Raw genomic sequence first — 22,718 nt, 5'->3', positions numbered from 1 at the left:
TCTCTACTGAAGGCCTCTGTAAGCTTTTTAGTACCCCTTACAAGGGTTCTCTTCGGATCCTTTTGCTTGGGCCTCCACCTAGCGGTGAGCATGGATGGATTATGGATTATACTTTTGGGCCCCTGGGTCCAGATGTATTAAGGGCCCCCCATTAATTGTCGCATATGTGGAAGGGGGGTTTGGGGGTCCTTCCTCAGAAATGTTTTAATTTGTTTGATGTGATTTCCTGTATTCTGGTGCATTTTGGGGATGGCCAATACTAAATTCACTCAGATTTATAGCATCCTGATGTGTTGATATTGAGGCAATGATTTCATGCAAAGGCTTGGGCTTCAGGGCCCCCTGACCCCTTGGGCCCCTGGCGGTGAGGTCTCCCACTCCCGGCTCCTCCAGCACTGAAGACACTGTCTCCCACAGAACGCAACTTGCTCCTCCATGGAAAACGTGCCCATCTCCTTTGGAAAGCAGCAGACCGTTCTGATCCACCGGCTGTGGATATCACCGCGTTTGGAGGGAGTTAGAAGACAGGTATGAAGAAAGGAGAGGAACTTGCCCACCCTCGATTCAAGTCCTGTTGCTCCTCCTGATTTGTTAGATGTTATCAGATGTAACTGCAAAGCTGGGTTAAAACTGTGTATACATGTATCTGGAAAGTGCAGCTGTGCAGCTGCAGACCTGGCCTGTACTAATTATTGTTTCTGCAAAGGCAGTGATGTTACATGTGGCAATATATTTACACAGCAAAAACAGCAGAAGGACAGGGATGAAGAGTCTGGAGAAGATGGCGACAGGACAACGGATGAGTACAGTGAGGAGTAGTAGAGGCTAGTTCTTCCCTTTGTTACTCAATTGTGAGTCACAGCAGAGGGCCAGTGAATAGCTATTTCCAAAATTATTGTGGAATTCAGAAATAACTTGAGGATCCAAATTATTCCTAAACACTGAACATTTTTATCCTCCAAAAATCCGTCTAAATCGCCCCCAAAAACTCAGCAAAATCAGCTTAATGAGAGTAAAAACTTGACCAAACCAAGTTTAAATAGTCTCTAGTAACCCCTAAACACATACTAACATTGTCCATTTTGGCCAAGCAGCTCTTATAATATGATCAATATAGGTGATTATGCTAATTAGCTCAATTACACAAATTGCCCAACATATGCAAATTAGCATCCGTCAGTTTCTACATGCTGGGAACCCATTCTATATATTTCCATCATAAAACGTTGGTGTACTCAACATTTCCGGGTTCTCCTTTTTTGTCCACTGGACTATTACAGTGATCTGTTCTGTTTTGCAACGCTCGTGAGAATTTCAAGATAGGCGAAGCAGAGGAGTAAAAGAATACATTCGTTTCTTCTGAGCCTCACACACCGCCCAGAAAGAAAAAACCCATAGAAATCCTCGTACGCTTCTGAAATGAATGCCATATACAATGAGTATATTGAGTAGCCTATGTTGTTACCCGACAACTGCCCGTATGAGAAACCGCCCCTGAGATTCATGCCTTTAGGCTATATTTGGGATGCAGTTGGCTACGTATAAGGACCAAGATGAGGACATCACACAACAAACACGATCCATCGTCACATCTATCCACGTAAAACATTTTAATGTGTTTATGTTACGCAAGGTTATCTTATCTCACTGCTTGCCTCATTTAACTCAGTGTCTATGTAGAAGTCCTAAAAGCCCAAATGAAGCACACAAAAAAGTGAATAACTATTCTAATGTATTCGAAATGTTAAGGCGAGACACGGCAGGTGAAAACATCTTTTTTCATGCACTGGTCAATTTCGAGATTTTGAGCTAGTCTGTTACCTTAGCATGCATTCTATCACACTACTACAACAAAAAAGTCCGATTTACACATTTAGGTGTTTATTTAATTATATTGTGTCTACTCGCGCCTGTATATTTATCCTAAATTCAGCGAAAGTTAGCATTCTAACCTTGCATGCACTCCCGCGACTGTCACCCAAAACATGTCGTGTGTAGTACATAGACAGTAATAGGTGTAGTATCGTTGGAAAGCTCTGTTTTTCCTGTATCACGCTTTGTGATCCATATATGGACACTTCCTTTGTATCAGCAACCAATCGCGAAAGTTCAAAGACGAGTCTAAGGCTGTTTTCTCAAAACGAGTTTCCTCTCCCACTCTGAGCAAAGAAACTTCACTTCAGAAGCACGTACATAGGCCTACACCAGACTTTCTAGACTTATGCCTAACTATATTTAAGATATTTAGATATTTTATATATATAAGATTTTTACAGAGGGGTTTGTTGATATATTATTCCTAGCCTGACTTACACGACATTTTATGCCTAAAAACATGGCAAAAATCGATTTTTTAGGGCTGTTGACATCATATTCTGATTTACAGGATAACTAAAGTAGATATTCATAAATCCCTCTGTAAATGTTTCCCCATCTAATATCTGAACACAATGAAAACATAATTTTGAACCTGTCTGTATCCAATGCTCAGGTTTCTTGCTTTAAAATGTATGCAAATTAGCGCATATTTAATTAGATAATGCCTAATTTGCATATGTAAACATTAAATTACAGAAAACTTGTAATACGTTTTTTTCTCATATTAATGTAAGTAATCAACTGGGTAAGTTTCATAGTGATATCTGCTTGTTAAAAATGTTACCCTATTCACCTGTAGTGTCTCGCCTTAAACATAATCTGTGCGTAAAAGTGTGAAACAAACTGAGAAAATACAATACAATACATAAGCTTAATAATATGTTATATATTTCGAACTCTTCGAACTAATGTGGACATGAGTATCCACTATGCATGGAGCGAACTGATTGGTTAGCAAGCTGTCATGATGAACATGCCCACTGAATTTCTGAATGGGGAGGGTATGGTACATACACAGTTCGCGTTAGAGACGCGCTCGGAGCACAACTTCTGACGCCCTCGAAGGTGTGAAGTAGATTTTCACGAGGAAAAAAAACAGGCTACTAGTAATCTTTAAAAAGTACTTACTCGACAACAGACCGTTGCTCGAAACTTTGGCCACAGTATTTCGTGGTCATTTACATTTGGCGGCGCTCTTATCCTAAAATCACGGTGATATGGGTGCTTCAAAACTGGTGATAACTCTTGCCACCTTGAGCTGCATGATTTCTGTTGTAAGTACAATGTTGTTCTGTGATTTTTTTGTCTGGTCTGCTTTTCAATATCTGATGGACGTTTATCGCCCAGCACCTTTGTATTAAATCAGACAGCGCAGTAGCTGTGTTTTTTGATAGATGCAGCGTGACCTTTGTATTTAAAAACGAAATGGATGGCGGTGAATAGAAGTATATGTATGATGTGTCTAAATGTTATTGCAGCCTATGTGGTGTTTTAAAATGTTTTGGAAGTAACTCACCCTGCTGCATGTCCTTCGATATTAATATTTTAGAGTATCCCAAATATAATGGCGTTAATGATGGTTTGATTTGTTACTTTTGAAAAACATTTTTTCGTAGTTTTCAGTATAATTTTGTATTGTTCTTCCTTTACACCAGTAGTAGAGAATCACGTTGTTCGTAACAACGCTGGAGCATTAAGCAAGCCTTTCAATAGCCTAGGTGTGTCTGCGTCAGCTTCCAAGGATGCACACATAAAACAGTTCACTTTTAGTTTACGTAAGTTGTTTTTTTATTGTCCATAGGGATACCTGCGTCAAGGGGATGCGTCATGTGGTGTGTCACATCATGGGGTTCTAGGAGGTGGCATTTGTTTCCAAATGGTTTAAATCGTCAGATTGTCATTTGATGTAATAACAATTGATCGCGTGGCAGTAGATGAGGTTAAGGATTTCTGACCCTAACGTTTGACCTTAACAAGAGTGTGCCTGAGGGCCAGTAGCACATGTCTCCATAAAGTAACCGACTGCAATTTGACCCTCCTCAACGACTCGTCGTTATTGAGAGGTGTTGTGTATTTGATTACAACTACTTCGACTTGAACATTATCTGTAAATGCGCTCACAGGTCCCCGTGATTGTTACTTTCGTGTGAAATATACCGTTGTAAAATGTTCCTGTAATGCGGCTGTTGACTAAGTCAGTCCACCAAGTCATGGGTTATGTTGTCCTCCCCCTGCACATTAATTTTGTTGTTGTGAAAAAGGGAAATGAAAATCGCATAATCTGTCAGTCCAGGTGACATTAAAAGATGGTGTGAGATGATCACCATGTTACACATACTGGGGTTCCCCTGGCAAACACTGTGATAGGAAAAATATCACTTCACCAAGAGCCAAGTGTTCAATATATCAGCCCCTTAAAAATCAGAAAAAACTTGCATACAAATGATATCCATGAGCTCAGTTGGGTCTGATGGATGGAAACGCATTGAGGTGAATCACCTAAAGTGTCAGCCTTGCTTATGACCTGTTGCACCATGGAGTGTTTTCTGTCCTTTGCTAGTATTTTTCTTCATTTCTTCAGTCTTACTCTTCGTGCACTGTCTAAACCCCATCCATCACCCTGCATGCAATGTCCTCTTGGAAGCAGATAATGCCTTGCGTATTTCACACCTCCCTATATTTTTGAGACATGACAAAAGAAACATTAGTCTCTGTCCCTCTGGAGGAGGCTGAGCAGGCTATTCCCAGTTTGGCGAGACAGCGGGACTATTTTCTGAAATTCACTTGATTGAAGCCATCTTTCCTCAGACGCACAAATGCTACCAATCCCAGGCATCATTTACAATCAAGGGCAATGATGAGACTAGATGGGCTTGGGTGATTCGAGCCGAGTATTTAGAGTGCGTTACTACTTGTTGTTTGGGTGTCTTACGAGAGCGTCTCTCTCTCTCACACACACACACATACACAAACACACACACACACACACACACACACACACACACACATGCTGTGACAATGATACCCAGCTGAGTTTGAGACAATGACAACAAATGAAGCAGTGAACGGTAGACCAATAAAAGCAGCCAGCAGTGGAATGATGTCCCTCTCCCCCCTGTCAGGCGTGTGTTATTTCTGCTCGAGTTCAAATCGTTCTTGACATCTGTGGCATGGGGCCCGGGAGGACTTCATCAGTGAGAGAATGATTGATACTGCGCTCACTGTGTCTCAATTTGTCAGAGATATGTGGGCATATGCTGCCTTCCAAGACAGGAGGATAGTTTGTCTTGCCACTGCCAACATTTCCGTTTTAAAGGAAATATTCCCATGATTGCAAAGAGGATGTGTGTTGACCTTCCTGGGTGTATGCATATGTTTCATTCATAGACACATCTCAAGAGTGTTTACTTGAAATCAAGTGAGAGTTTTGCTCAGTAAGGGTTGTCCATTTAAGGTGATCCAGGATTCAACGGGGCATGGATGTGACTGGAATCCGGTATTCCTAATTTTAGATAACCATGGCCAAGACCTTGGGCTACAGATGTATTTTTCCATGATTTATACCATGTTTTTATAGCTAGTTTGGGGCTTATCTTATGATGCATACTTTATGTATTTTATGTCACCTAAAATATTAGATAAGGCTGTATTGAAACACAATTGTTCCTACAAGTCTCACCCTTAGTGCTTTTGTTTGAACTTTTGCCATAACAGAAAACATAATAGTTTGTTCAATTTCAAGCGCATTGCATTATTATTATTTTTTCCATATGAGATATACTATGGTATGGCATGTAATCCTTTGTTGACACGTCAGATATCAATAACCTTTTTAACTTCCTCAGGGTTGAGGGACACGAGAGGCCTCTATATTGAAATAATCTTAAAAATAATTCTTACTTCCTTGGACAGAATAAAGTGAAATGAAATAATTATGTCATGGCCTTCGATAATTGAAGGACCATCTTGAAGGAATCTTTGCCTCTAGTCAGTGGCAATGCTAATATTGCCCTGCTGCAGTTAAAGATAAAAAACAAAATCCACCCTTTTGAAAGGCTGCATTTGATACAGTGGAGCTTTCTAATTGTGTAAGTACAGTGTGAAGTAGGGCCAGCAACCTCCTCTCCTCGAAATGTTCCCTATTTGCATTCCAGAGGAGGCTAAGCCATAGACAACACATATACAAAATCTCCATAAAATGAAAAATGTATGTGGACCATGTGAATTGTTACATAAAGTAGAACAAAACCAAGCAGGACAACAGGAGCTCTCGCTGTCGTTATCTCCTGATTTACCCTTATTTCTGGAAAATTCCATTCTCTGAACAGGGGCTGTTGTCTGGAAATGTATGTTGATAGTGTTGGCTAGAGGTGGTCGATTTGCTCTGAACACCGAAAACAAACTTGCCCTTTGTGGTGGTGATTACCTGAGTGATGAGTGCGCAGTGAGAGCATGCCCAGAGGGGTCTTCAGGAGTGATCAGCAAATGTTAACCGGATTGTTGCTAAAGCGAGCCATGTGTAATGGTGGCAATGATGGTGTTGGTGTGTATGTCTGTGTGTGTGTGTGTGTGTGTGTGTGTTTGTGTGTGTGTTTGTGTCTGTGTTGGGGTGAATGGATGTTCAGACCATCTCTCTCAGCAAGCTAGCTGGCGCAACACAGAGGCACCCAATCCTCACCCTTTTTTCCCATGTTCTCCGTGGCTATCAGAGGCATTTGTGTGAAAGACTTCGAAACAGCTGCCTCTCGAACGTTCAAACATCTGCAGCGTGCTCCCAGTGTGCACGGTCTGTTTTACCATAACAAACTCTGACATGTTTTGTGATGTATCGCGGGATGCGGCCGCGTGTTCTCGGGTGCTGCTGGGGCCTGCCGAGGTGCTCAAATGTGCAAACCACACGTAAGATGTCAGAGGAATCCGCCTGACAAAGAGCAGACAGAAGACATGGGAAGTGGTGGCGTTTGTAAGAGGTAGTCATTATTTACCAACTGTTGCAACGGAGCCAGTGAAATGTGGCTCTCCAGGCTCATCTAAAAACGAGAACATGTTTTACATGCCATGGATGTTTAAGCGTTTTCACTCTCGCCCTGCTAACTGCAGTCCTGTAAAATGTTGTCTGCAGTTGGCTTCCATTCATTAATAGGCTTCCATAATTTTGCATTCATTAATACGCTTCCATAATGCATTTGTTTGCGGCAACTGATCGGTGCATTTTATGTTCTATGCCATCATGTTGTCAACTTTAAAAAAAAACAATATAATAACAAAGCCACAAGAATCCGGAACTCCTCCTTTCTAGCACATAGTCACCAGGGTGTTTGTGTGTTGTGGGTTTCATTTGATGCCAACTGATGCACTGACACTTCCTGTAAACATGTGGGGCGGGTTGGGTGTTGGTGGTGTCAGTTGATGTCAAGTGATACATTGACACATTCTCTAAACATCCACATCCCGCCTTCCCAGATGTTTTAGTTGGGGGAAAGAGGGAGGGGTAGGGCAGTGGTGGAGGAAACAGAGAGGGAGTTAGCAGTGTTTTTGTACTACTGTCGTAACAGTTGACCTTGACTCCATTTAGCAGTTTGATGCTGTCAAACACAAAAACCAACCCACATCCCCCAACTAAGACAACATCTGCGATGTCCTGGTGGTTACCGGAAGTGTGAATGGGTCAGTTGACATTAACGGTGTACCTTTTGCCAGGAGAACCTTCCATAAAGATCTGGGCACCTCATTTTTCTGTTCTGTTGCCATTATTTTATTTGTTCGCAAATTAACTGTTTTTAATATGAAGAGGAGTGCCTTGGATCTATCTTTTTTGCATCAAGTTGGCTGTTTCTCTCTGTGGGAGAAGTTGACTGTGGCCAGGTCTGCCCTGCATCCACAGCACAGGTGTACCACTGGTGGGTGGCACTGGCAGAATCAGGTTCCATGAGTCATCGTAACCCACAGGGCGATTTCTCTCAGCAAATAATAACACTGAAACATGACCCACCCTCTAAGATCCTCTCTGGGGGAACGTGTGGCACTGAAACCTTTTCTAGGGGGGGTAGAGGCAGTCAAATGGCTCCCCCAACTGTGTGTGTGTGTGTGTGTGTGTGTGTGTGTGTGTGTGTGTGTGTGTGTGTGTGTGTGTTTACATGCAGCATCGTTGCTCTGCACCTCCTGGGTGAGGTAGTTACAGTATCTCCGAGCCTTTCTTTTATGAAATATGAGGTGCCGTAATTAGTCCAGACAGTTGGTCAGCTCTCAGTGCTCCACACTCCCCAGTCACCAAACCCCTCCAAAAAAGACAGGAAACTCATCAGCCTTCAACAGGTTTTTTACTCCTCCAGTTTGAGTTGACAGCTTCACAACATCTGGAGGGCTTAATAATGCGTAATGAGGACAAATGAAGTCAGGAGGATAGGTGGGCCTTGGGTAACATAGAGAGCAGGAGGAGATCAGTCCAGCAAGCAGCCTCAGAGGAAGCACTCGGCAAGGCAATGGAGTGGAGAGTCGGAGGATAAAGACTGAATTTGCTTTTCAGTGACTACATGTTAAAAGTTAAAGTTGACTGGTATTTTGCAGATGCCTTTATCCAAAGTGACATGGACTTGCAACAGAGGCTCAGGAATCAAATTGTCAATCGATTGTCAGGTGGTGATGTTACCACTGCTCCACCAGGCCTGATATCACCTACTGTAGTCCTCCGCACCCCTTCCCACCCCACTGTGTCTGAACAGTTAAAAGGCCGTCACCACATCAGCACTCGTGTTGAGCTTCTGATTTCACTGAAAGGACCTTGGTCTGGAGTGACCGTACTGTAACTCTCCTCTCTGTGAGGCAAGAGAGGTGAGTCCAGGGCCAGGCGTGTGTCCGCTGATAACCGCTGATCAACATGATGTCTGTGGCTGGTTTTCTCTCTGACAGCCGTCCCCCACTCATCTGCCAACTCTGGATGCTGGCTTTACCTATGACAAGATCATTTCAGCATTCATCACGTCACTAAGAGATATAGCTCCATCACGACACATGACACCCCCAAACCCCCATCTCCCCCAATATCACATTGCGACCAAATCTGAAGCGCCTTTTTTCCAACAGCTATTAATCCCCCTCCGGCCGTGTGCTGTCATTTTGGATAACCTTTTGCCCCATCTTCCGACTGGCCTGGATAGAGCTGAACTGAACTCCCCCTCATTATGTTTTTTTAATGATGTTTTTCACTTGCTGAACACATTTTGGTATCTTTGCGAGGGTGGTGAGCTACTCACAGTCTGACATTTTCTTTTTATTAGCAGTTTTCTTTTTTCTTAGCATAATTAGTCCACTGATTAATTTCAGATTTGTACAGTGGGTTGTTTTTATGTTTACACATGAGATTAGTAATCATGGTACATACAACACAGTCACATAAATAGCCACATCTACATATATAGCTTCTACATATGTAGCTATGTTTACATGAAATAGTGTAACTAACACTGGGTGCCAGTTGAACTTAGTCCCACCCACAACATTTGAGGTCATATTCTGACTAGAATTTGAGCAGACAACGTCAGGCTACAAGCAGGGCCCTCTCATAGTCTAAAATGTATTGAGGACAAGTGCACTAGATGGAGCATATAAAATAGTAAACAAAACAGACAAAATAAATCAACAGATAACCAAATGAAAGTCTGAAAGTGTTTGACCCTCCTATCTCTCCGTCTCATCCCTCTGGTCACTGCTAAGGTAAAGAGAAGGCCTTGGCCACGATTGGGGATGAGGTGTAATTAAAAACGAAGCTTTGCTGTTGTTATTTCCCCAAGTCTGCTTTTGGCACCGCCCCCGCAGGAGCCTTGGTTATTAACGAACACGTGTTGTCAGCCGTCTCTAAGTGGGATAGTGAGAGTTCTGTAGCTAACGCAGTGCCGGCGGCTCAAGACGGGTGCTTTTCTCCAGACAGTTCTGAGACTTCTTAAGGATGCCCCAAAGCAACGTTCACTCCTGCGGGCAGGCCTGCTTTACGTTTCACCACTTTCGCGCCTGTCAGAGGGGGAGGTGGGTGGGAAAAAAAAAAAAAAAACGTCTCCTAAAACAAGGGCTCTCACACTTCTGCTCCATCACTTCAGCTCAATCGCAGGCTCTCACAAGAAAGCCCTCTGCCCTGCGGGTAACCATTCGTCACCACTGGTGCGTATTAGGTGAATCCGAAACCCGACAGACAACTTATCTGATTTTAAACAGACTATATATACATTCAATATATATATATATATATATATATATATATATATATATACATATACATATATATATATATATATATATATATATATATATATATATATATATATATATATATATATATATATATATATATATTTACTAGTTTATTTCATTCACATATTTATTTTTTTCTGTCTACTATTGGTGGCTGACTTTTGGTGTACCAGGGCTTAATTCAGTCCCCCTCTCATAGTGCAGGCTATCCCAGGGGGCTTTGTAGTTCACTTGTGAGAGTCAACTGGATGGGGTAATCACCGGCTCATCTGTCTGCCCCATCCTTCAGATGTGCAGCCAGCCCAACAAGTGTGTTGTGTCTGCTCCCCTTTATCTCAGCCTGGGCCCAAAGGGTATTCCTTCATTTTTTGTTTTTGTTTTTGAGTGAAGAGGCTCATGTGAAACACTAAGGGGAATTTAATCCCAGCATAACATGGAAGCTTTTGTATTTAAAGGTGAGCAGTTAGCCCAATGTCCCTTAATGATTACGGCAAGAAAGGCGTTCCCACCCCCTTTGTGTATTCATAGATTGATCACCTTGTGTGTGGGTCGATGCTTCATTTGCAGTGTCAATACAATACCTCAAGTGTACGTTGTGTGGAAGCAGCAGCGTTGTGTTGTCGATGAACACATTTTGTGCCATAAATTAGGTCCCTGAATTCCTGTGCAAATCCTTTGGACAAGTGGGATTTGGAATGAGTAATGGGTCCTGGAACTAAATAGTGAAAACCAAATAGAAGTGTAAGACTCTAGTAATTTGTTATTTGTATAAGGAAACCTGATATTCAGGTATCTAGTGACATCCTCAAGCTATTTACTGTGTTCATGATTTTGAGAGTATTCTGTGGGCAACATTTTTGTTAACATAGATATGAATTGGATGTCTGACAAACAAATTGGATGTAGCAATGAAATCATGAGGTTTCGATCTCTCCAGACTGTTTTGGTGCAGTATCAAAGGTTATGATTCTGGTTCTGCTTTTGTTCAAAGCCACATGAAAGGTCATCAGATGAGAAGATTTTTTAGTGATTTTTTTTAGTGTACGGTCTGAGCCAGATTTTAGCTCCGTAATATTATTAAAGGAAATAAACAGTGCACAATAGCTATGCTAAGCTTTTAGACATCAAGCCAGTGCTTACATAAGTATTATCCGTCTCTGAATGACATCTAAATAAGATGATGTGGAACAAATCCTATTACCTATTCTGGGCAAAAGCAAATTTGGATATTTCCGGAGAGTTACCTGATGTTTTTATGTTTTTGCTATGCTACTGCAGTTTTAAAGTCAAAGTTTGAGGAAATTTGAGTAATTAAATTCTGAATCTGCATTTCAATGAGGGACAAGTAAAATAAAATGGCATGATGCGACTGTTTCCCCCATCTCTCTCTCTCTCTGTATGTGTGTGTCTGTGTGTGTGCATGTGTGTGTGTGTGTGTGTGTGTCTGTGTGTGTGAGTATGCGGTTGTGTTTGTGCATGCTTGCGGATGATTTGACCGCATGAATACAAATGGGTAGGACTAATGTATTCTATCCTTGTCCTTACATCATCAACAAACATAGAAACCAGCTCAGTGAATTACACTATGGTGCTACTCTGTGAAACTGTACTGTGAAAGTGGGTCTTCCACTCATGACTTCAGTTAGAAAATTCTGTCTCAGTTGAGTCTCCCTTGTGTAATGTTAGGAAGTGAAATACTGGGGGTGTTCAAGCACTTGAATAACCATGCAGGTGCGGTCTGTGTTCACGGCCCAGATAAAAGTACGCTCTGGCCCAGATCTGCCTCAGTTTTGGCCCAGTTCTGGTTCTGAGTTAGGTGTTGACCTGGTCCAGTTCACATTGTATTCCAGTATTCATAATTCCGACCCTCTTCTTCCAGTCCATTTAACAGGGCGCTCAATCAATCCCAAGAGCAACGTTTGCTCCTAGCCTCGCTCTGTGTGTGCTATGAATAGACTAAACATCTTAGAGAGATAGGGATCTTTGCCTAATAGCTGCCTGACCACAACAGTATGTCATCATTTGTTATAGGACATGACAGGTCATCATGCCATCACTGGCTGCATTCATTAAAGCATCATTTACATACGCTAGTGGGAGATAGGCACTTGCATAATAGACAGTATGTTAACAAGACATCATCAACATATAAGCCACGTTGATATGAAACACCACAGGAGGTATTACAGCACATTGCACAGCATACTAAGTCAGGTGATCTCTTACTTCCAAGTGCCTGGTAGTATCCGGAGCCAGAGAGAGAGAGAGAGAGAGAGAGATGTGGCTCTGGTCGCATCCATAGTGATGTTGTGACTGCCTCCGCAGCTCAGCAAGGTTGTGGAGCATTCTTACCTCCAGCTTGATTAATGTGGCCTTGAGTGCGGGAAGACCTCTCCCTTCCTGTTTTACCTTTTTCTTCCCCTCCTTCTCCTCCTCCTCCTCACTACAAAAATAAAATCTAAGTATGTTAAATAACCTTAAATATATTATTTGCTTATAACGAGACATTTTTGCACTCCTCCATCGTCACCACATCTCATTGGAAGCATGAGTGCTCCTCATTCTAGATGAAGATCTCCTCTTCATCTTTATTTTCCTCCTCTCCGTTCTTTTCCTCCTCTTCCTCTACGACTCCACAGATAGGCTCAGCAGCCCGCACATACAGAGGCAAGGCAAGGCTGGAGAGTGGCAGCCTAATGTACTGAGACGAGCCCTAAGTGTTTATGACACAGTTTGAAAAAATAACACTCTCTCACACACACACACACACACACACACACACACACTCACACAGCACACAGCTGGCAGCAGCTGTGAATCCTCTCTCTAAATGCCGCCGTAAAGTAAGCTATGTAAATAAAGGCTGGGAGCACGGACGACGAGGCACCGGGATGTTTCGGGTGGACACTTGTTTTTTTGTGTGTCTGTGCTCATCCTTATTGTCCCTCATAAACTGTCACGGTCTGGAGTCACCTCTGGACCTAATGGGGGCTGTGTCTTCTGCTTTCTTTCCCAGATGGTTTTCACCTCCCACTCTTTTCACAGAACTATTCTTAAGGGGACTGATATCAAGTTCTACTTTCTGTCAAAACACCCTTACAGTAACATTTGGAGAGATTATACATCAAATTATACGAGAGATTATACATCAAAGAACAAAAAATAAATTGTGAGATATTTGGACATCCCCTTGTGATTTTCTCAGAGCTCCTTGCGTGAGATTTTTTTATCACTTTGGCAAAGACCTCCAGAAATAATTTGTCTTAATTTGTCTGTTGATGTTTTGTTTTTAAGTCTGTTTTTGAACCATTTATTTTGTTTAGTCTGTTAGTGAACTATTTATCCCTCTTTCGTTGTGAGGCATGTTTTACCGTAAGTGTCATCGTGAAAGGTTAAACCCGCCTCAGGGTAGGGTTGCTGCAGTGCAGGAAAAACAAAACTACACTGTAGATTTTTAAAAATGAACTCTTATGGGATCCATTTGTTATCAGTCCAGCTCAAGTCATCAGTACTATCCTGACATGTGTAGATAAGGGCAAGGGACTCAAAGATGTCCTTAGACAGCCTTTGGAGCGTCAAACTGGAACCGAGCGTGTTTTCACTGTCCCCCCACAACCCCCTACATTTCCGAACAAAATAACTCGGGAAATGGGGGTGGTGATCGACATCCTCCCTTTGCCATGTATATACAAAAAAGCTGAATCGGCTCCCCACTGAACGCACCCTCTGTACCCCCCCTCCCCCAAACACGCATACCCACACCTCTCCAACCCCACCTTCCCCCCCCCTGCGTGCGGCGCATCTCTCCTGACCTTCTCGTGCCGCTCGTCCCCAACCACCGCATACTGTTCTCACTGACCCACGGCTTCTCTGCCGGTGACTGTCAGCTTGGGTTTGTCGTAGCTGGTTGACGGCCATGCTGAGCAATCGCCACTCTTACTCAGCGCCCCCTCCTCCCCCATCTCCATGTCCCTTACACGCGCCCCCCACCCCACTCCTCTCTCCCCACTCTTACTCAGCGCCCCCCCTCCTCCCCCATCTCCATGTCCCGCCATCGCCCCCACCCCCTCCTCTCTCCCCACTCTTACTCAGCCCCCCCCCCCCATCTCCATGTCCCTTACACGCGCCCCCCCCACTCCTCTCCCCACTCTTACTCCCCCCCCCCCTCTCCTTTACGCCCCCACTCCTCCCATCACCGCCCCCCCCCTCCCTCCCTTACGCGCCCCCCTCCCCCATCTCCATGTCCCCCCCCCCCACCCCTCCTCCCATGTCCCCCGCCCCCCCACCCTCCCAGCCCCCCCTCCCTCTCCCCCACTCTTACTCAGCCCCCCACCCTCCCTCCCATCTCCATGTCCCTTACAGCCCCGCCGCCCCCCTCCTCCCCCACCCCAGCCCCCACCCCACTCCTCTCTCCCACCCTACAAGACTCGAGGCATGGGTGGGCTTTGTCGTCCTTTGCCGGCAGAGGAAATTGGCCTCTTTTTTTTGCCTGGTTGTACTCGCTGCTCAAGCGTCTTAGAGAGAATGTTGGGCCGGATTGAGTAAGTGATGTGAAATGTAATGTTATGTAAAGAATGCCATAACAGTGTAAGGAATCATGACTGCCGTAAAGGTCAAGATGCTCAGATGGAGAGTCATTTTCTGGCCGTGATGTTACTGAACCACTCTCTTTATGTGCTCTTTCCTTTCTTCTCTCTTCTCTCCTTTTTTTCTTCTTCCTTATCATCTCTTCCTTTGTCGCTCACTTTCTCTCTCTATATGTCTATTCTCTATTACCTCTCTCTCTGTCCATCTCTTCCTTCTCTATTTCCACTTTCTATCTGCCTCTATTTCTACAGGGTTTCTGTGTGCAGATGTGTGACATTGTAAATGAAATTACACAGGAACGAGAGCGCTGTGAGAGCAGACTGGCTGAAAATGTCACATCAGGTAACATTCCAGACTGCAACCATGCATGCTCTCCAGCTTCACCTATCCATCTTAGAGATACTAGGCAGCTTTCCGCTTCTCAGATGGTGAAGGGAAACAAACTCCACAATAAATCAAATAAAATGTTTTTTTTCTTAATAACAAATGTTCAGGGTAAAGCATCTGTTTAGATACATGAATGGCTCTAGAAATTCTACTTAAACACTAGACATTTGAGTGTTTATTGTTAGATTTTATTGGTAAGGACAATACTTTTCCACTTTATTTCCACTCAGTTCCACTCAGTCCACACCATCCTGTCCACTTTTGTCCACTATGATGCAACGTTGGGTATTACTTCTTTGAGTATTACAGTTTGTTGCCAATGGCTTAAGGTTTGAGTTGCTGGATGTAAAACAGTAACATCCATTGCACATCCATTGCACATCCATTGCCTGGCCTGTAATCAAAAGTGAAGGGAACCCGATAGTGTTAGTGCCAAGGGATTGCTGACCTTTGCCTTGCAATACAATAAAGCTGTTGCAGAAAGAACTATATCTTATTGCACACATACCCCCTCCGGAACCCTGAGGCCCCCAGAGTTGAATGTTTGTACAAATCATAGCACAAAAATACCACCAGGGCATGTAATAGGCCATTCGGGGTGAGTCATCTTTTTGATAGGCTGTTGCTTTGGCCATCACGGAAGCACTGGCAATTCTTTTGATGTGGAAGGATGCTTTAAAAGTCAAGTCCGTCACAGTGGGCGAATGGAAGAAGAGTCGGGCTGAATAGCATTTATGAGGTCCACTGGTAGACCCATTAGCCAGTTTGATGTGAAGACCACAAAGGTTCCTCAGCATATTGTGCCGATGTACAGCACGACAATGCTTTGAATGACTCACAACTTCTAACAGGCAAATCCATTGAGCAGCTTTGCCTCAAGGACATAATACCACAGCTAAGCCTTAGACAGAGACGAGTATAACTGTCATGTTTTCCCTTCTGAAATTGAAATTAGAGGGGAAATACATGTCTATGGAGCAAAGGAAATGTGGTGAACCAGGGTATCAGCCGAAACATTTCAGGCTCATCTCTCCTATCTATCGGCATTTCCCTCTCTATCTGAGATCTCAAATTAGATCCAATTGAAGCATTGTGGGGTCTGCCATTTGGAAAACATTCCACATACTCCGAGGGTCGCCTTTCAAGGGCAGCCTACTGGGGGTCCATCTACACATCAAAAAGACTGTGGATTATGTTCACTGATCACGCCTAGCGCAGCAGGACAGCGTGGCCCCCCATCTGTTGAACCTGACATTTGAGAGTGAAGTTGTAACCAGCATCTTTAGCACATCTGACTTAGCTATGAGATAAGAAGCTACAGTCCTCAGACTTAAGTTTTGTCACACTGTGAATGCAGCCTTTAGTTAAACTCCACTGATGATGGGGCTGTGGTAGCGTAGTGGTTAAGGAGCTGGCCTAGCATGCAGTAGCCTGAAAAGTTGTGGGTTAAATTCCTGGCTTCCACCGTTGTGCCCTTGAGCAAGGCACTTAACCCCAAGTAGAGAAATCAATAGAGGGGCACGAAGTCTCAGAGCAGACTTCTTCCAAGGCTTGGTTGACATATAATATATAACATAGTTCATTCAGGTAGCCCGGTGAGTCAGACCCAAGAAACAGACAAAACCGTGCCAAAGGTAGATATGGTAGGAGGTAATCCTCATTTCCACAGGGGTCAATGTCAGCATCTAGCTGCAGTCGAGTATGATCTGTTCACAGTGCAGCCCCAGATCTCCCCTGTGCTGCTCAGGGAGTCGTTCTCTGGCACTCTCCTCTCTCCTGACGAGAGCTCTTCCTCGTTCACAGGCTGCTAAGCCAGGATTCAGAGGTCCTCGTGTTCAGTGTTCACGAGTGTGAACGTGTCGACTGTGTCAATAACCTCTGGTCCCAATCACAAGGGACGGTGACCCTTATGCTAATGCAGATCTCCCAACGTCTCCCCCTGCCGAAGGCATGAATAGTAAGATAAACTAAATAGGGGACTCATGGATCTGGTGGCTGCCTGTGCCCGCACTCTTTTTTCATAAATCCTTTGACGATGGAATTTACAGGGCATTAATGGATTTAACCAGAGCTATTAAGTTGGCCATAATAGCAGGCAAAATTTAAATAAAAAATACCAAATCCAATTCTTGACGCAACATCCAGGTTCTTACCCAAAACTGGAAAGAGTGGATGAGAGACTGAATAGCATTTGTTTATAGGCGGATAATTCACATGTTAATTTTAGACTGGCGCACAGGGAAAGAATGAAACAGATTCTTCCAGATGCCCATGTGCTGCAAATATGCTTTAATATCTAATTTCAAAGCCTGCCATTATGTAGTGTTCACATAAATTAGTCCCTCAGTGCTTGAATTGACATATTGATTGTTGCCAAAATAATGCACTTAAAAAGTCTGAAATGGGAATCAAAGTTAATGTATGGTCCCTGGTCACCTACTGTCTAGAGGCAGATGTAATGCATTCCTGAGTTGTATCTTTTTAGTCCTCTGACTGGCAAGCCATTACATTTTCAGCTATTCAGTGTTTGTAAGTCATAATGCACTCTTAAATATAGGCTAGGGCAAACACAGCCTATCATTTATTGTTTTGCTACTGTCACATGGATCAAAACTACTTTCTGTGACAAAGTGATTAAAATGTGGTCAGTCATGTGGATAGTTATTGTGTCGGTTTTAACATGCTTCTTATAGGTTTTTATAGTATGTTTTAAGCATGTGACTTGCCCCATTAATCTGCCTTTCTCCCTTGGGTCAGGGTGCCAGGGAACATGGGAAATGTTAGCCTGCTGGCCAACAGCCAGCTTGGGAGAAGTTGTCACCATCCCCTGTCCAATTTACTTCAGTCACTTCAACAATGAACACAAAGGTAAGTGTTATGGCCATTGTGTGACGTGTCCATTCAGATACCACCAAGAAGCTGGTGGGCAAATATTGACTTAAATGCCCATTAGATGTCTATGTGAGTGATAGTGCAAAAGGAGCAGTCATACTAAAAAATGCATACCTTACTTGTATTGGAAGTCACTTTTGGATGAAAGTGCCTTCCAAGTGATTGAATACAAATGGCAATATTTTGACAAAGATGCATGATCTCAGCATTGTGGTATTTTTATGTCAGTTTGTGCACTTGAACAGTGTCAGTGACATTCTTTGCCAGTTGATAAAAATGACAGTTATGTAATCCAATGATAAAAGCACACCATGCTGTCTGTGGTGTTACCAAATAAGTCCAATATGGGAATGTGAATCCAAACTATTCGTCTCTCCAGAAACTTGCAGGGTATAAACAGAAATACAGAAATAAACAGGCAATAGCAGAAATAAATATGGTATGAAGTTCAAGTGATTATTTCAGTGAACCAGTGTCTTGACAGACATGACACAGGAAATTCTTTCATGGAGTTGAAGAAATGTGTGCAACTGATTTTGTGTGAAACACGAGAATGACATACTTGTGAAATATAGTATGGCTTATGCAGTACAAAATGGTGTATGAAAAGGTTGGTAGTTACTTGGAACAGATGATACGGTAAAATAGTTATTGACCACAGTGGGTTTATGTTGTGGGCAGGGCCTACGGGAGATCTGTCAGGGTGAATTGGCTGACATATTGACGCAGTGAGGTCAGAACTATGTGCATAGGGATTATGGTGGCTCTCGTTATTTGATGATTTGTCGTCACTTTCCTTTGTGTGTGTGTTCCTGCTGTGGGCAAGATCCGGAACGTGTTTGTCATCCATCCACCATCCATTCAGCAATGGTACATTCACTGGGCCTTCAGAATACAGTACCTTAACATTCTCTGTGTGTGTGTGTGTGTGTGTGTGTGTGTGTGTGTGTGTGTGTGTGTGTGTGTGTGTGTGTTGTTCATGTTGTCTCTTTCTTTCCTCCGAGGTGATTTCGCTACAGTTCAAGTACATATTTGTACTGAACAGCATGAAAAATTGATCCATAGACATGTGAAAACTGTTTTATTTTCTGTAACCCACCAAATAATAAAGTGGGTCTGAAAATTGACTTGCTCAAGGCTCACCTAGCTTCTCTCTCTCTCTCACACACACACACACACACACACACACACACACACACACACACACACACACACTCACACACACTCAGGATCTCTCTGTTCTTTCTTTTTGTTATCTGTCACTTACTACCACAAGTGAGTCTACCACAACTGACCTACTGGCATGTTAAGAACCTTTCCCCTGGCCCTGTCCAATTCAAAAAGATGTTTTCTCTTTCCCAATTCAAGGCTCCTCTTTGAGCTTTTCAGTCAAGTTTTAAAGGCAGAGCTACTTAAGTTCCTCCAGCAATGGCAAATTGCATGCAAGCTGTCACTGCAAAGAAGCGGCAGTTCTAATAATTGGATGGGACGGCGTTAAGCTGAGCAGCAAATCAGACTCAGTTGGTACAGGCAGTTAGGATGAACCTCAAAATGTGGAAGAAGTGTGGAACACACACTACACACACACACACACACACACACACACACACACACACACACACACACACACACACACACACACACACACACACTTCATCTAAAAACTATTTCTGTTCATATTGTCACATTTGAAAGAAAAAAAGATTCATTATAGTATATCCAGGAGCCTAGTATTAACTTCGCTTTATATTCATTATTCATATACTGTCTCACTGTGAAAATGGTATTTTCATTCAGCAGAAATTTTGCAATATGTAATTTAACTGCTCTCCATTATAATAGAGGTCTATAAAGTTGGCAATACTTTGGTCATGGCTTGTTATAAAGAAAATGCTGAACATCTTTTACTCATAAGTAGTTCAGCACTACCTGATGCAGTGCAGGAAACAGATCTTATTCTAATTTGTCCATCATTAGTTTCAATTGGCTAAGAAATGATGAAATAATTATTTCATCACATTCGTTTGAAGTTTTCAACACATTCGTTTTAAGATTGTGTAAGTAGAAAAAGAGAAAAACAGGATATATTTTAGCTTAGGGAAAAGAGCAGACATATCATATTTGGTTTCCATAAAGATTAGTGATGAGTGCATAGTATAGAGAGTATTTGGCACCTGTGTCAGAACTCAAATGGTAAATTCAAGCTGCAACCCTTGTGCATTTGCATGATGGATCTGCCTGTCTTTTCCATGTCATTTCTAAAACAGATATGGTATCGGGTAGGTCTTGGTTTATCCCAGATACGACCCTTATGATTAGCCATTTACTTGCGGTAATTCACATGGATTATGCATGGCTCCAAGATCTCCTGTGCCTTTACTAGCGCTGGCTAGCGTGGGTTGAGCTCTTTAACTCTGTGATGGCGATAGACAATGGACATGTCACCCATTATCATGGCTGGAGTGAGAGGGAGATGTGAGGGGAGGACTGTGTGCTACTGTATGACAAACGCTGTTGGAGCATGTCAAGTTGTTTGATGGACTAGTCCTCGGAGTGAATTAACGTTGAAGTGGTGACGGTAATGAATTAAGTCCTAGCAATGAATTAAGGCCTGTGTGCTCCGAGTTCATGTGAAATGAGATCCGCGGTAACTCTTAATAATTAAAACTGTGTAATTCTCTATTTGGAGTGAGGGCTACTTTTTTGGAGGGCTTTTTTTTCTGTGCTTAAAAAATAAAGAATTCTGTGAATCAGGATGTGACTGTGACTGTGTGTGTGTGTGTGTGTGTGTGTGTGTGTGTGGTGTGGCTTACTGCTCCATATTTCATCCTACCTGGCCACGGTGTTCCACTGCACAGCTGTTTCAGAGCAGGATATGAATGTTCATGGCCGGAGACCATCTGCAGGGGCATTTTTTATGTGTGTTTGTTTTGTTCATTTTTTGTTCCAATCTCTAGCTCGTTTAGGAGCTACGGACTGTGTATTTCATCGGCTTGCCTGAAATTACAGTGATTTTGGAGAGACCAACGTTACCCCCAGGGCATTTTCCTGTTCTTTTCATCAAACTTCCTGGAAAAAAAGGGAAGGAAACACAGCTGGAGATGAAAAAAGGAAACATGGGAAGAGAAAGCAGCTTTAGCTGTAAGGTGTCTATCTCATACTAAGTGTAGCCTACTGTGCCTGAACAAACAGCAGCTGAACCCAGCCTTGTCTAGTCTATGCTGTGTACCTCTAGGGGAACTTGTGCATGATGAAAGAAATTCATCCGTCAGCCGTCCCTCTTCTTGTTGGACGTTCACACACATTAATGCAAATACACACACACACACACACACACACACACATGCACACACGTTGGCATACACATGCATGTGTACACGCACCCACACATGCACACCCACCCACACACACACACACACACACACACCACACACACACACACACACACACACACACACACACACACACACACACACACACAGACAGACAGACATGGAAAAACATGCTAATTAGCAGGGCCGATTCACACACCAAGAGCTAATCCTTCCTCCAGCGCTGTGCTGTGCTGTGCTGTGCCGTACAGCTGAGGGGATTAGTGCCAGCGCAGATCCCGGGTCAGCGTTTGGCTACGCGAGTCATTAGATTCCAGCGCACGATAACCAGCAGTCACTACCCCGCTCAAGCGGCTGGCGCCGGTCTGGTACGCCTCTGGCCCATACCTGGCTGAGGTCCGCAGACTGCACATCAAAGCCGAAACAGCCAGGATCACCCCACACCCAGCTGCCACTGGAACGTATAAGTGTGCTAATTCACTTCAATTCTGTTGTTCTGTCATTGCTCTTCAAATGCTCTGCAATTTCAAATTCCAGAACGTTCCAGTTGCCACATGTATAATTACAATTCTATTTCTCATGTAGCGACTTGTAAACAATGAATCCTTTTTTTGCTGATGATGAATAACTATGAATAATGTGACACCTATTGTGTTATTGTGTTGGAAGTGTTATCTCCTCAAAGTGTACACACCCAATCAGTAAGGAAAGCAGTTTCCCTTCCTTCCTTTATTATACCTCACTTCCTTCCTTTATTATACCTCACTTCCTTCTTTCTCTCTTTCCCTCCTTCCTTCTTTCCCTCCCTCCTTCCTCTCACTGTCACTGGTGAGAGACGGACTCTTTATCCCACTGGCTGGGTTTGGGAGGCAGCGTGGGCTCTCTGGGCTGAGGGCCTGCTTTGTGCGCCTGCGGGTGCGTTCTCTTCTCTCCGGCGCCCGTGTTCCACACCAGTGCTTTCGCCTGTCGCTGCCCCCCACCCCCACTCCTGGCCTGTCTCTGCCCATGGCAGGACTTTGCCGGCCTGCAACGCATTTCAACATGCACTGCTGCACGGTCCTGTGTGGCAGCCACTGCAGCCCTCTGCTGCTTCCAGGCAGGATGGGACCTCCGCTGCAGTGTCACTTCCCATTGGGCCATCACAACCCTCAATAATATATGAACACAGATGCAAATATACACATGTATCCGCACACACACACACACACACACACACACACACACACACACACACACACACACACACACACACACACACACACACACACACACACACACACACACACACACACACACACACACACACACACACACACTTCATTGCACTCCATTGCTCATTCGGTGAAAGCATATTGCTTTGCTGTGGGCGTGAAACCACACATATGCCGCATGTGACAT

General features: G+C 43.5%; 1 protein-coding gene across 3 annotated transcripts in view; it reads left to right on the top strand.

Annotated features, from left to right (window-relative positions):
* Positions 1–2,907: 2,907 nt before the first annotated feature.
* The window catches only part of vipr1b (vasoactive intestinal peptide receptor 1b), a 57,759-nt gene continuing 37,948 nt past the window's right edge, over positions 2,908–22,718 (top strand). For 2 of the 3 annotated variants that reach the window (XM_048266655.1, XM_048266657.1), the window contains exons 1-3: positions 2,908–3,152; positions 14,961–15,051; positions 17,854–17,964. In XM_048266655.1, coding sequence (XP_048122612.1) covers positions 3,096–3,152; positions 14,961–15,051; positions 17,854–17,964 — 259 coding nt within the window. In that variant the 5' untranslated portion in view covers positions 2,908–3,095. The remainder of the gene's footprint in view (positions 3,153–14,960; positions 15,052–17,853; positions 17,965–22,718) is intronic. The other variant, XM_048266658.1, reaches the window with a different exon arrangement.

This window comes from Alosa alosa, chromosome 16, assembly GCF_017589495.1.
Source record: "Alosa alosa isolate M-15738 ecotype Scorff River chromosome 16, AALO_Geno_1.1, whole genome shotgun sequence".
Taxonomy (NCBI): Eukaryota; Metazoa; Chordata; class Actinopteri; order Clupeiformes; family Clupeidae; genus Alosa; species Alosa alosa.
Note: the sequence above shows the minus strand (reverse complement) of the source record. Positions and strands in the feature narration are given on the sequence as shown.